This window comes from Notamacropus eugenii, chromosome 1, assembly GCF_028372415.1.
Source record: "Notamacropus eugenii isolate mMacEug1 chromosome 1, mMacEug1.pri_v2, whole genome shotgun sequence".
Lineage (NCBI taxonomy): Eukaryota > Metazoa > Chordata > Mammalia > Diprotodontia > Macropodidae > Notamacropus > Notamacropus eugenii.
In genome coordinates, this window is record NC_092872.1 from 409,903,485 (window position 1) to 409,918,676 (window position 15,192).

The following is a 15,192-nucleotide window of genomic DNA, read 5'->3' on the forward strand; positions in this document are numbered from 1 at the left end:
AGCAGAATCTAGCTATGGAGAGGGTCCCTGGGGCTCTAGCACCTCTCCAGTTTTGTCTTCTTTCCCTGTCAGATTGTAACCTCCATGAAGAGAGGGAACATGTCTTTTTCTTTTCAGTATCTCCTTACACATAGAAAGCATTTAAATACTTGTTGAATCACATTTAATTTAATTGAATAGATGGTTTCATAGAAAAAGCTGCGAATTATCAGTTTAAAGATCTGGTTTCAAATCTAGGCTCTGCTACTAATTGTCTGGGTAACCTAGCATAAAATCACTTTCATTTCTGGAAGTTGGACCAGATAGTCTCTGTAAGAGACTCTTCTAATTCTGACATACTATGAGCCTATGAGTTGACCTGAATACAACTGGTTCTCTTGAACCTGCAACAACTTCCTCAGTGTCTTGGTTTCCAAACTGAACCACAAAACAGCGTATTCTTCCTTTCATTCCCCATTACAGGAAAATCAAAACAAATTATTTCATTGTCTCCCTGGCCTTTGCGGATTTGCTCGTTTCTGTGCTGGTCATGCCCTTTGGTGCCATTGAACTGGTCCAAGATGTCTGGATTTATGGTGAGATGTTTTGCCTGGTCCGAACATCTCTAGATGTTCTGCTCACCACAGCCTCAATTTTCCACCTGTGCTGCATTTCACTGGACAGGTAAGAATAGGTCCATATATGAAGCTACCCTCTGAGCCTGTTCCTGCTCTATGGAACCTTTGAATTGGGATTTCTTGATTTTTCCAATTCAGCCATCTTAACTTTTAAGATATCATCCATCATCCACACCTCTAGCAATGCTTAATCACGATGTGGAGGGGTCTCTGGGATCTCAGAAGTTACCTCACTATATCTACCACCAATTCTGGCAAATCTTCCTGGGCTTGGAGTTGATACTCAGTGCCCACTATGGCTCTGTCTACCACACATCAAGCTATCTAAGTTCAGAGGCTCATCACCAAAGAACTGACCAATAGGTAACGATGTTTTTTTGGTCATAAAAACTCACAAAGAGCCCTTTACTCATACTTTGTAGGGATATCATTTGTACTTCAAAAGACATATAAAATTATCATACTATTAAGTGTAATAGTACACAAAGTGAAATTCTTAAATTTTCTTAAGTCTTGTTTCTGTAGCTCTCCCCTAGAACCCCTCTACATAAGAAGGAGGCATCCGGGTATAGTGGAAAGAGCACTGGAGTGAAGTCTGAGGAACTGTTCTAATCCTGTATCTGTCACTTACTTATTGAGTAAACTTGAGAAAGTGATTCCTCCCTCTCTGAATCTCAGTTTCCTTACCTGTAAATTAAATGGACTGGAGTAGATCTCTAAGGTCTACTTATACCAATAAGGAATGTCTAAGATCCTAAGAAGGAATAGTTCTAAAACCTATGATTCTATTAAGGAATAATTATAATGAGCTTATACATTTTAATGTTGGGAGAGAAATGACTGTTAATTTGGATAATGCATTTTAGGAAAATTGTTGAAAAGCTACATTAGTGACTAGGAAAAGCCAAGAAGGAAATGAGGTATTTAATTTGAAAGAAAAGTGGGCATAGTGATGACATTATTGATATGTTGAGAGAAAAACACCAATGCAATACTTGACCAAATGAAGGGAAGCAAAGTGTTCAGGTCTAGGAAAGTGATAGGTGGCAAGGTTGTAAAGAAGATAGTGTGCTTGACTTGGAATCAGGAAGACATGTGTTCAAGCCCTGTCTCAGACACTTAGTAACTGTGTGACTTTTGGTAAGTTACTTCACCTCTCTGTGCCTCAGTTTCCTCATCTACAAAATGAAGGGGTTGGACTCTGACCTCAAAGGGCTTTCTTAGGCCTAAATCAATGATCTTATAAGACCTGAATTCAGTCCCTGCTTCAGACACTTGCTAGCTGTGTGACCCTTGATAAATCACTTAGCATCTCAGAACCTCAGCTCCTTCATCTGTAAAATGGAATATAATAGCACTTAACTCAGTGGGTTATTGTGGAGAGCAGTAAAAGTGTATATTTAAAGCTCTGCATAAATATTAGCTATTATTACAGTTCTGTTATCCCCTGTCTTTTTACAGGGAAGCAACTGAGGCACAGAAGGGGAAGAGAGTTACCTCTAGATATGCAGAGTCAGAAGAGAGTTTTGCTTTGTTGTTTTTTTTAAATATGATTTTGAACAGGATATTCAGAGGCAGCTGGTGTCAAAGTGGGTAGAGCATAGGGCCTGGAGACAGAAGTACACATCCAGCCTCAGACACTTACTAGCTATATGACCCTGGACAAGTCGCTTAATCTTTGTTCGCCTCAATTTCCTCCATTGCAAAAGGAGGATAATAGTATGACCTGCCTTACAGGATTGTTGTAAAGATCAAATAAAATAATATTTATTTAAAAAGCACTTAGCACAGTGTCTAGTGCATAGCAGGTACTATAGAGATGCTTATTCCTTTCCCCTTTTACTCTTAACCCCCAAAGTGGGTATTGTATACAGTTCTCTACACACATTTCAAGAGGGATGTGGACAAGTTCAACAGTATCCAGAGGGGTTAACCGTAATGGAAGGGGATTCAATACCATGCCATATAAGGATAACCTGAAGGAATAGTGCAACTCTTATGACCAGAATATTAGTACAGTCATATATAACATTAGCTTTTTTTTAGCCTGTGATATCACAATAGTGATATGTATTAACCTTGTGGTCAACTAAGAACCCTAGGGCCTTTTCACATGTGCTGTTGTCTGGCCATGTCTCCCTTTTTGTACTTGAAAGGTTGATTTTTTAAGATCCATCCTTTATTACTTTCCACATTGGAAGGGAATGTTTGGAAAATAGATAGTAGTAATAGTTTGCACTTAAAAAATACTTTGAAATAATCTCATTTTCTCCCCACAAAACCCATATGAGAGAGAAGTAGAGCAAATGATATCACCCTGGGACTACAGATTAGGAGACAGAACTCCCAGAGCCAAAACCCTGCCCCGCCCCCTCCCCCCCCACCCCCCCACCAGCCCAGCTTATCACATTTAGCAAGTAGCAGAACTCAGATCATCAGACTTAAGAGAAAGACAGAAGGGATCTTCAAGATGAGCAGGATCCTCCACCATGGTCAAGTTGGGTTTTGAACCCAAGATGTCTCACTAGAGCTAATGCTTTCTCCTCTGTGCCATTCTACCTGCTCAGATTTGATTAAATCCAGAGCATCTTGGTTACACTGCTCAGTGTCTGGTCAGATCAAAGTACACTGTGAGTGCTGTATACCAACAAAAGACACCATTTTTCCTATGCAGTGTTTTGATGTGTTTTTTTTTAACACAGTGTCTAACAGAGTAGGCACTTGTTAAATGCTTGTTGACTGACTAAAGGACTGACTATTCTAATGATTAATTTCTCTTTGGAAATATGATGGCTAAGAAGTCAAATTGAAAGGAGTTAGGACCAGATGTACAAGACAAGCTGAATAGTAGCTGACATTTCTCTAGCACTACTATTACAGCATTTCTGAGTTGGAAGGGACCTCAGTTCTTGTGCCTAAAAAGAACACTGAATTTAGAGGCAGAATGCTATGACTGATACAGTGTTTTCCTCCCAAAGCTCCTGTGAGGGAAGAAGTATAGGCATTATTATCCACATTTTGCAGATGGGGAGACTGAGATTCCATGAGGCAAAGGGCAGTGAGTAGTAGAGTCCGTTTGTTGCAGAGTCACAGCATTTCTAAGCTGGCAGGGTCTTCCAAGGCTACCTACTTCAACCCACACCCAACCATGAATTCCCTCTAAAGTATCCTGGACAGATGGTCATCAAGCATCCATTTCTCATGAGAGAAAATTAAAAATAGAACCTTAATATGACAGGAAACAGTCTTCTCTCTGAATGCTAAATGGGACCAACCTTAGTCCACCCTCTATCTCTCCCTGCCAATGCCATTACCTGCCCATCCTCTATACATATACTCAGGCCAAAATCATCCCTTCAGAGTTTGAGTTCCTTAAAACCCCTTTGAGGCTATTCTGATCAAACTCACCATAAAGAAACTTTTTTTTTTTTTTACTCATTGCATATCAAGGGACAAGTCTCTTCCCATTTCTGGAACTTAACTTCTTTTCCTATAAGATCAAAGCACTGCATTAGATGATCTCTAAGGTCTCCTTCAGCTCAGACATTTTATTCTGTATGTACTAATGTCTGTTTTAGCTCTGGTGGCATAGATTTCCAAGATCTATGCATCATAGTAAGAGAATAAATCTCCTGCCCTCATCATTTGATGCTAGAAATGGAAGTCCCATGGAGGCTGGATGACCCCCTCCAAAGGACCATGTAGAAAGGGTTCCTGGTCAGGAAAGGATTTGGCTATATACATCAGCGATCAAATTAGATAATACATGTGAAGCACTTCGCAAACCTTAAAATACTACATAAACATGAGTCACTCTTGTCATTATCACATTCTTCTCATCATTGATGAGAACATCCTTTAAGATCCTTCCCAATTCTGAATATTTTATGGTTTTATGATTCTAAGTGCACTGAAGTATTATATAATGGCACTAACTTAAAATGAATAGTTGAAGAGAGGTAATACAGCTTAGTAAAAAGAACATTGAGTTTAGTCATAATGCTAGAAGTCTCACTCCAGGTCTGCTACTTTTTTCCAATCCTATAATCCAGTAAACATTTATTAAGCATCTCCTATATGCCAGAAACTGTGCTAAGAGCTGGGGACACAATAAATAAGAAGGATAGACCCTGCCTTCTAGGAGCTTACAATCTAAAGGATTACTTGGCAGTAGATTGTGGCAGGTTGGCAGATTATTTGTAGTCTTTCATCAAAATCTGCCTCCCTCAGTCTCCCACCAGTTGCTTTTAGGTATGTTCCATGGGGCAAACAAAGCAAGTCCAATATCTCTGCCATCTGCTGTCCTTTCATACACTTAAAAGCAATGATCATCAGTTTCTCTCTTTTCTTCCCCCAGATACAAAATTTCTAGATCATTGAACAGGTCTTTGCATAGCATTGTTACAAATCCCCTCTCTGGCCTAGATGCCTTCCTCTGGACCCATGCCAGTTTGTCAAGGTTTTTATTAAAAGGGGTAAACCTACAAGGTCACCCACCCTCAAGATGTGGACTGATCAAGGCAGAGGTGGAGACAATGATCACTTCCTTTGTTCTGCCCACTGCACACCCATTAATGTCATTGAAGGTTTTTTTGAATGCCAAATGAGATTAGCTGGCCAAGAGCTTCCATCAGGCATATCCAGCAATGTGGCCATGCCTGGAAAGGGTATAGGAGATTGAGCTAAACAGAGGTCAGAGGGAAATCTGTAAGAAGGAGTTTAACATTTACTTGGTTTTTCCTGGGACTGAAAATATGACCCAACTAGTTGACTAAGGGACAATAACTGTTTCTTAACCAGGCTAATTGCATCCCTGCTTCCCTGTGACCTGATCCTCAAACCCTTTGTCCTTATTAAGAGCAGAAATTAACACTGTGGCTCTCTAAAATGGCAGTTCTCTGCCTTTCCTCATATTGAATGATTGAAAAATCCTTTGCTATACCCTAGTCAATGAAGAATGAACATCAGCTGAGCCAGGCAACCCTTCCCTGTTCTTTTTCCTCCTAGATCATCCTTGCTCTTGAGCTGTGCAGTCTCTAAAGATTAATTTATCTCATCAGAAATGTTATCTCATAGTTTGACCCTATTTTTTCACATGGCTTCTCCCTCTTACTTCCTAAATCTCCCCCACTCCCCAAAAGAATGTTGACTTTGTTATGTTCGTTATACTTTGAGAAAAGGGAAAAAGGAGGAGGTGGCAAAGAGATTGAGGTGACTCATCTAAAGGGGGGAATTTTTGCATGACATGAGATGATCAAGAATAGGACCATTTAATATCTCTCTGAATCTGTTTCTAAAATTTCCATAGAAAACTAACTTGAACCTCCAACAAGGTCTTGCCTACTAGAGAAAACAGGTCTTGGTAGATAGTTGCAATGAGCCATAGGGCGAAGTTCCTTGTCTATTCTAGAATGAGAAAGATGATTGATCTTGGTATCCTCAATCATGGAGGACTTTTCAGCTCAGGTCACTGCATTTTAGAAAGGACCAGGCTAGGCAGTACAGTAGAGTGGAATGGACTATGGATTTGGAGTCAGGTGATCTGAATTTGAGTCCTGAGTCTGTTACTACTACCTATGTTACCTTGGGAGTCATTTATCTGGGCCTTGGTTTTTTCATATATAAAATGAGTGGATTGGACTAGATCAGGGGTTCTTAGTCTTTTTTGTGCTTGGACCCCTATGCCAGTCTGATGAAGTCTATGGACTTCTCAGAATAATGTTTTTAAATGTGTAAATTAAAATACATAGAATTATAAACAAACCAATTACATTGCAATATAGTTATCAAAATATTTTTAAAAGCAAATTCACAGGCCTTAGGTTAAGAACTAGGAACTAGATGATGTCTAAAGAATTTAGATTTTCTCAGATCCCAATCTGGAGCTCCTTCCAGGGAACATGATCAGAATACTGAGAAGACTTGAAACCACAACCTGTTAGTATCAGTTGAAGGAAATAAGGATGTTTTGCTTGGAAAATAGAAATCAGGATGACTGTCCTTCAGTACTTGAAGGTCAGCTGAATGAAGAGGGATTAAATAAAATTGCTTCCACTTGACTTCAAAGGACTGAACTAAGGGCAGTGGAAGTGGGGAGATGTAGAAGGGAAGATCTCAATTCAAGATAAGGAGGAACTTTCAAACATCCGGAGCTTTTCAGCAATGGAATGGGTGTGTACCATTGGGAGTTTCCCCATAGAGACTGGATGTACAGTTCCTAAGAGGAAGTTGTACAAGGAATTGCCACTCAGGTGCCGATTGAATCAAATATCCTTTGAATTCCCTTCCAGCTCTAAGATTCCATGAGCCTTTGGATAAACATCCCATGTACCTCAGTTCCCACTTTTAATAAAATAATGGAATTAGACTCAGTGGTCTCTGTGGTCCTTCCTAGCTCTCATGCCCTATGTTCCAAATACCTTTCTTCTCTAAAATCCTATGATTATCCTAAGATAATCTCTCTGTTTCTCTTTCCCCCTTTCTTTATCTTTTCCTCCTCTTCATTTATATTTCCTTGTCTTTTCTTTACTCCCATTGTGCCAATCCCCTTCCTCCCACCTTCATCCCTCCCTCCAGGTACTATGCCATCTGCTGCCAGCCTTTGGTCTATAGGAACAAGATGACCCCACTACGCATCACCCTGATGCTCGGAGGCTGTTGGGTAATCCCCATGTTTATTTCTTTCCTCCCCATAATGCAACGCTGGAATAACATTGGCATAATAGACTTGGTGAGTACTATGCAGTCTCTAGCAGCTTGATGTTCCATGAACTTTGTGCCAGACTGTGATTGTAAGCCAATTAACTGAAATGATCTGTGAGACTTTCTCAGGTTTATGCTAATGTAAATTCAGAGAGTCTGATGTGCATTTCTGAGTAGCATTTCTGAGTAGGGCCTGATCATTACCCACACATGTTCTGTTCATTTAGAATATTATAAAGCCAATGTGTCCAGTAATTCGGTGTTATTTGCCCCAAGAGATCTTTGTCCTACTTTACCTCGTCTGTCCATGTTTTCTGCCATGAATAAATAATGAGATCATGAGTTCAGAACTAGAAGGGAATATAGAGGCTATCTGGTTGAACTGCTTCATTTAACAAATGAGGAAAAAGAGGTTTAACCGGAAGGGTTAAATGATTTTGCCCAAGTTCTCATGAGTAGTTGGTAAATAAGGGAGAAAACATAAGCTTCAGGAGTTTGGGGTTCTAGTCCTATTGTTGTCACTAACTTTGTGTGGCTCTAAGCAAGTCACTTTCCCAATTCCCATGTTTGTTGTTGTTTAGTTGTGTTCAACTCTTTGTGACTCCATTAGGTCTAATTAATTAATAAGCACATTAGGCACTTCTATCCTCCACTATCTCTTGAAGTCTGGCTAAATTCATGTTCACTGCTTTCATGATACTGTCTATCTGTCTTACCCTCTGCCATCCTATTTTCCTTTTGCCTTCAATCTTTCCCAACATCAGGATCTTTTCCAATGAGTCCCATCTTCTCATTATGTGACTTGCCCAGGGTCACATAATTAGTAAGTGTCTGAGGTCGGATTTGAACTCAGGTCCTCCTGACTTCAGGGCTGGTGCTCTATCCACCATGCAACCTAGGTGACCTCCCAATCCTCATCCTTGGGTGTAAAATAAGGGGATCAGATTCTATGACCAGTAAGATCCCTTTCTTCTCTCTGATATTCTCTATTTGAAAGTCTCCTCCAGCTCTGACAATCTGTATTCTGTATTCTAGGACCCTGCAGTTCTAAATTTTACATATTTTTAGATATACTTATTGTGATGTTCAGAATTCATGAACAGAATCTCTCCCTTAACAAGGGAAGTGTTCATACATTACTTGTGGTTTGGTAACTTCCAAGTCAAACACAAAACTCCTTGAGGCCTTTCCAAGAAAAACTTTTCAAGTCAAGTCAAAAAGCATTTATTTAGTGCCTACTCTGTTCTAGGCACTAAGTAAAGTACTGGAGATAATGAAGAAAGGCAAAGTAATAAAAATAGACCCACCACCTGTAGCCCACAAAATGATGCTCAGTTTCTAATCCTTACATATCCAAACTCTCACCTCTGGATGCATCTAAGAGGGAATGTACTCCAAAAAACCTTAAAATAGATTGCAGAGATTCAGAATTAGAAGAGACTTCAGAGGATGTTGAGCCCAACCTATCATCTTACAAGAACCCTCAGTGACAAATCTGAAAAGAGGTCATCCAGTCTCCACTCTAAACCTCCCAGTGACAGAATTTACTAATTGTGGAAGCAGTCTGCTTCACCATTGGAATTATCTGATAACATTTACTTTATATAAAGTTAAAATCTGTTTCTGGCTCATTTCTACCCTTTTCTCCTAGTTTTCCCCTCTGAGGCCAAATAGAATGAGTCCAATCTCTCTTCTATATGACACCCATTCATATACTGAAAGATGGTGATGAAATGCCACTAACACATTCCCTTCTCTAAATACCCTTGATTCTATCAGCTGATGCACATATGACTGAGTTGTCTTGTGTTTCCTTCCTCTGGGTGAGCTCCAATTTATTATTGTCCTTCATAAAATGTGCTATCCAGAAGTGAGACTCAGGTCTCCAGCTGTGGTCGGCCATATCACACCACTGACTATCACGTCTTGCATTCTGGACATCAACTCAATGAAGCCTGTCTTAGGCACTAACATCCACAGCTGCCATATCGTGCTAGTGACTCATTTTTTTTAACTTGTAGGCTACAAAGTCTTTCAGGTCCTTTTCATAGGAACTAGTGTCTACCCATATTGTCCCCAGCCCTGTCCTAGTAGTGAATGGTTATTTTTTTTTAAACCTAGAGGTATGGTTTCATATTCATCTATATTAAATCTTATCTTAATGAATTTGACTCATTTTAACCTGTCACAATCTATTTGCATCCCGATTCTTTCCTATCCAGAGGCTAAAATGAAAAGAGAGAAAATGACTCCCCAAGTACTGCATTTAACCTATCGCATAGGTGCTTAGTAGCCATTGGGAACCAGTTTTCTGTGAAATGACCTCATTGCACAATTTTGAAGAAAATATTAATACTTTAATACTTCCAAGGAGTTGTGATTTCAATAGTATGAGTACTCCTAGAAACCCACATTACAGTCCTTTCTACCTTACGTATTTTTTAATAATTATGGCCAAAAGTATTTTGTCAGTAGTGGCCAACTTTCTATTAGTAAGTCTTTCTATACTCTAATTGGTTTTCAAATGACCATCATCTAACTCTTTTCCAGGCCTGTGTTCAAAGTCTATCTATAGCAGGGCATTCACTGACCTGGTCTTCAAGAACCTAGGGTAGCCACCATGCCAGATTGAGGCCTTAAAGGAAAATTTGTGGACAGATGACAGTAATAATATTGGCAATAACAGCTCACATTTATAAAATATCTTATGGTTAACTAACACTTTATATCCATTTTCTCATCTGATCTTCACAATCCTTTGAGGAGAGGGAACAAACATTTACCTGTCAATCATGTGCCAGGCACTGTTTTAAGGGCTTTTACAAATATTATCTTGTTTGATCCTCCCAACAATTCTATGGGGTGCTATTATTACCCACATTTTACAGTTGAGGAAACTGAGGCAAACAGAGTTTAAGTGACTTGCCCAGGATCACACAGCTAGTGAGTATCTGAGGCTGGATTTGAACTAAGATCTTCCTAATTCCAGACCCAGGAATCTAGCCACTGTGCCACCAGCTGCTTTTGAAGTAAGAATGTTAATACTTTGTTATTTCCATTTTATGTGCTGGAAAACTGAGATTTAGAGAACTCAATTGCTGAAGGTTACAGGGAGACAATGGTCAAGCTGAAAAAGAGGGCTTGGGTCTCTTAGATCTTAGTCCTGGGCTCTTTCGGTGACATCTTGAAAATTGTCTTCAGTGTTATGACCTGAATGATGAGGAATATGAGCCTGAGTCTCCATGAAGTCTCCTGAGACTCCTGAGACTCCTAAGACTCCTGCCTCTTCCAACTTTATACCAAAGAGTAGAAATCATAAGATCATAGCATTTAGAGGTGTAAAGGACCTTAGCTATCCTCTAGTCCAACCTACTCATTGTATAGATGAGGAAACTGAGAGCCAGGGAGATGAAATTCCTTGCCTGGCTCAAGTAGCTGAGAAGTGTCAGAGCAGGAGCTGAATAAAGTCTTCTTTCTGACTCTGAGTCCAATGTTACTATTCACCAGATTGAATCGACAATCAAATACCCAAGCACCATGTGTTATTTTCTTCCCAAAGGAATAATGATAAACCCTTCTTTTCTATTCCCTTCTTCCAGATAGAGAAGAGACAGTTTGACCAGGACTCAAACTCTACCTACTGTATCTTCATGGTCAACAAGCCCTATGCTATCACATGCTCTGTGGTGGCCTTCTATATCCCTTTTATTCTAATGGTCTTGGCCTACTACCGCATCTACATCACCGCCAAGGAGCATGCCCGCCAGATCCGGCTCCTGCAGAGGGCCGGAACTCCTGCAGAGGGTCGTCGAGAACCCCCTGATCAACACAGCACTCATCATCGCATGAAGACAGAGACCAAGGCTGCCAAGACCCTGTGCATCATTATGGGCTGCTTCTGCCTCTGCTGGGCCCCATTCTTTGTCACCAACATCATTGACCCGTTTGTGGGCTATAGCGTCCCTGCCCAGCTTTGGACCACCTTCCTCTGGCTCGGCTACATTAACTCAGGCCTCAACCCTTTTCTCTATGCTTTCCTGAATAAGGCATTTCGTCGAGCTTTCCTTATCATTCTGTGCTGTGATGAGGAACGTTATCGGAGACCTTCTATCCTGGGTCAGACGGTCCCCTGTTCTACCACAACTGTAAATGGGTCCACGCATGTACTAAGGTGAGTGACGGGGAGGACCACATACTCAGGAAAGCAGCATGATGAAGTAGAGAAGTCATAGGATTTTGGAGTAAAAACATCTAGGTTTGAATCTTGGCTCTTTATTTATTACCTGTGTGGCCTTGGGTAAATCACTTCCTTTCTGTGGGTTTCAGTTTCTCATATATAGTGAGGGGATTCAACTTTATGACCTCTCATGTCCCTTTCAGTTTGCAAGTTTTCAAAGAATCATAGATTTAGGTATGGAAGTGACCTAAGAGATCATCAAGTCCAGCCTCTCCTTATTTTACAGATGAGGGAATTGAGATTTGGAGAGTTTAAGTGACTTGTGCAAGGCCACACAACTATTGACTGTAGGAAGAGGAACTTGAACCCCAGTCTTCCTGACTCCAACTCTAGCACCTTACCCACTACACCACAGAATCCTCTGAAAAGGAGGAACATCCCACAACTTTTTCCACAAAGGAACATTTCTAATGACAACTAGAGGGTTGCTGGGTGGAATTGTGGTAGGAAGTTGAATGTATCTCTCTTCCTTCCCATAGACAGAAGGGGCACATCTTTTCAATGCAAATCCATCAAATCCCAACAAAATGACTATGAACCTGTAAACTATTGCAGAGAACATCTACATTGGTACCATTTTGACTGACTGACCTCTTCCCAACTAAATGTGTCTGGGTCATGTTTTTCTGATACCTGTTTCTCATCACCTTTGTCTAGCAACCCAGTCCCAAAAGGTGGTCTCAAGGGTGAGAAGAGAAAAATAGAGGAGAGAGGAGAAGACAGACACTGTCTCTAGGAGTCAGGGGAGCTGAGCTTGAATCTCAGTTCTATCATTAACTAGCTGGATAAGTTACTTTCCATCTGGACCTTGGTTTTCCCATGTGTATGATAGGGAGGATTGGGCTTGCTGGTTCTTAAGTATCCCCTCAAGAATCTGTGATTTTACAAATGACTAGTGTTTCCTAAGAATGAGCTTAGTGGTATCTCCCAGTGTTTTGTAAAACATTTTTTCTAGGCCTTAGCCTTCATCCGGCAGGTTTCAAGAATGATTTCATGAATCATGCCTTTCTCCTTTGATTGAACTGGAAGTCAGAAGACTTGAATTCTTGTTCTAGTTCTGGGACAAATTGCAAACAGGAGTAGCTTTCTTAGGGACTTGACTTCCCCATCATAAAATGAAGGGATTGGAGTAAATGATCTCAAAGTCCTTTCCTAGGTCTAATATTCTATGTTCTTTGTTTTAAGAAAGATTTTTTCTGAACTAATGGGCTATCCCTCTCTGATTCTAACTAAGATTGGTTCTAGGAAAACCCAATCAAGCAAGAATCAAGCAAGACAAAAGAAGTGAGGCTACATAGAACAGTACCTTAGATCTGGAACTGTTGGACTTGGAGTCTAATACTGGCCCACCTTGTGTGATTTCAGGACAGTCATGTAGCCCCTTTCCACCTTAGATTCTTTCTCTGTAAGATGGAGGATGTCAGACTAGATGGCCTCTTGGGTCCCTTTCTGTTTTAAATTTGAAGCTTCTGTGATGCAATTACTTTTCACCTATTATATACCTAAATTTAAGGTAACCACTAAGGTGAGGGGAGGGAGGAAGCAGGAGGGAGATGGACACAAGAGAAGCCCAAGGCTCAACCCCAGCCCTGAAGAACCATGTAGTGTAGTTAGGAACCTACACTATTGAAATAAATACGTGATTCTAGGGTATACATTATAGGTGCCAAAGGAATTGAGAAAGGAAAGAAATCACAGCACACTGGAATTTTCTCAGAGAAGGCAGGATGAGGTTAGCCCAAGAATTACAGAATCGTCAAGTCAGAGCTGGCAGGCCCTCAGAGGGCATCCGATGCAGCCAGTACCTGAATAGGAATCCTCTCAACAGCATTCTGGGCAGGAAGTCATCCAGCTCTGTGATGAGGGACCACATCCCAGCCAGCCAACAGCAACATGAACTGATGCTGTGAAAAAAGCAGTAACAGCAAGGGGAGGCAGGAGGCAGGTGCATTAAGGAAATCACATGAACTGGAACAAAGAATTCACACTGGGGAGCCCTGAGCACTAAGCTATGAGAACTTAGGCAGGAGTAGATTATGAAGGGACAGATAGAGGAGTGAATGCATGACATAATAACTGATACAAGGGACCATTATGTGTTCTTGTGCAGAGGTGTGATGGGAAAGTATGAAAGGACGATTGGTCCAGAAAAGCCATATGCAGGATGTATTTGAGAGGGGGAGAGACTGGAGGCAGGGAGATGATTAGAGAAGGAGTTTTTAACCCGGAGTCTATGATCTTTTAGTTAAAAAAGTAATAACTGTATTTTAACAGAAATTATTTCTTTTGTGATCTAATGTATTTTACTTCATGCAGTTAAACATTATCCTGAGAAGGCTTACTTCTGCCAGACTGCCCAAGAGACCCATGCCACCTAAAAAGTTAGGAACCCCTAGACCAGAGACTTTTGCAGTTGTCTAGACAGGAGGAGGTGAGGACCTGGCTTAGTGTGGTGGTTGCTTGCAAGATTAGAAGGGGTGAATCCTCAAGGCCTTTCAAAGGAAATGTAGAAGTTGATTTGAGTGAAAAAATGTTGAGTTAATTTTTAGGACATATTGAATTAGAGGTGATGGCAAAATATCCCAAGTGGAGATATTTTGTAGACAGGTGGAAGTAGGGGGTTAGAGTGGCTAGATTTTTTGTTTATTTATTTTCAGTCATATCCAGCTCTTCACAACCCTTTTTGGCAAAGATAATAGAGTGATTTGCCATTTCCTCCTCCAGCTTATTTTTACAGATGAGGAAACTGAGGAAGTTAAGTGACTTCTCCAAGGTCGCACAGCTAATAATAGGTGTCTGAGGCTAGATTTGTACTTGGTCTCCCTGACTCCAAGCCTGATGCTCAATCCACTATGCCACCAATCTGCTCCTTTCATCACCTACCTGTTCCTTTGACTAGATACCAGGGCAGTTTGGCATATTGCTTAGAACACCCTCACTTTTTTGTGCAACTTATTGCACAAACAATTGTTAAATTAATTTGTCAGTACTCTGGGCCAGTGGGGGTCAAACTCAAATCAAAATGGATGCCTGCTGACTACATGTTGACTTAGAAAACCATACATTCATATCACCTATGTCTTATTGTATATTTATATTATCAATTTATATTATCAAACCAATTACCAACTACATTTTCATCTCATCAGGATTCATGCGGTCTACCCTATGTTTGGCACTTCTGCCTCTCAGCAACTCTCTAAGAATGTAAGTTGCACAAAAAGACCTAAGTTCAAGTCATGCCTCCAAAACTTATTTATTGAATGGCCCTGGACAAGTGACTTAAGTTCTCTTAGTCCCAGTTTCCTCATTTATAAAATGAGAATAAAATAGCAGCTACTGCAAGGCATGTTATAAGAATCAAATGAGATTTTACATGCATATAATTTATATTTACATATACACACGTATAGGTATGTATATATATATATATATATGAAACATTTCAAACCTTAATGTACTATTTAAATGTGAACTATTCTCATTATTATGGAGGTATGGAGCAGTGAGTTATAAACAACTGAAACCATAAGAATGTAGGAAAGTGCCAAAGGACTAGTGAGGAACAATGATCCCAAGGGGTGATATCCATATCTAGAGCGTTATGCCCAATTCTGGGTATCACATTCCAGGAGA

The 15,192-nt window shown here is 40.4% G+C and overlaps 1 protein-coding gene across 1 annotated transcript in view; it reads left to right on the plus strand.

Annotated features, from left to right (window-relative positions):
* HTR4 (5-hydroxytryptamine receptor 4) overlaps nucleotides 1-15,192 on the plus strand; it is an 85,385-nt gene that overhangs the window by 64,913 nt on the left and 5,280 nt on the right. Inside the window, exons 4-6 of the mRNA XM_072631025.1 lie at nucleotides 463-663; nucleotides 7,194-7,347; nucleotides 10,919-11,490. Of these exons, the coding sequence (XP_072487126.1) occupies nucleotides 463-663; nucleotides 7,194-7,347; nucleotides 10,919-11,490 (927 nt within the window). The remainder of the gene's footprint in view (nucleotides 1-462; nucleotides 664-7,193; nucleotides 7,348-10,918; nucleotides 11,491-15,192) is intronic.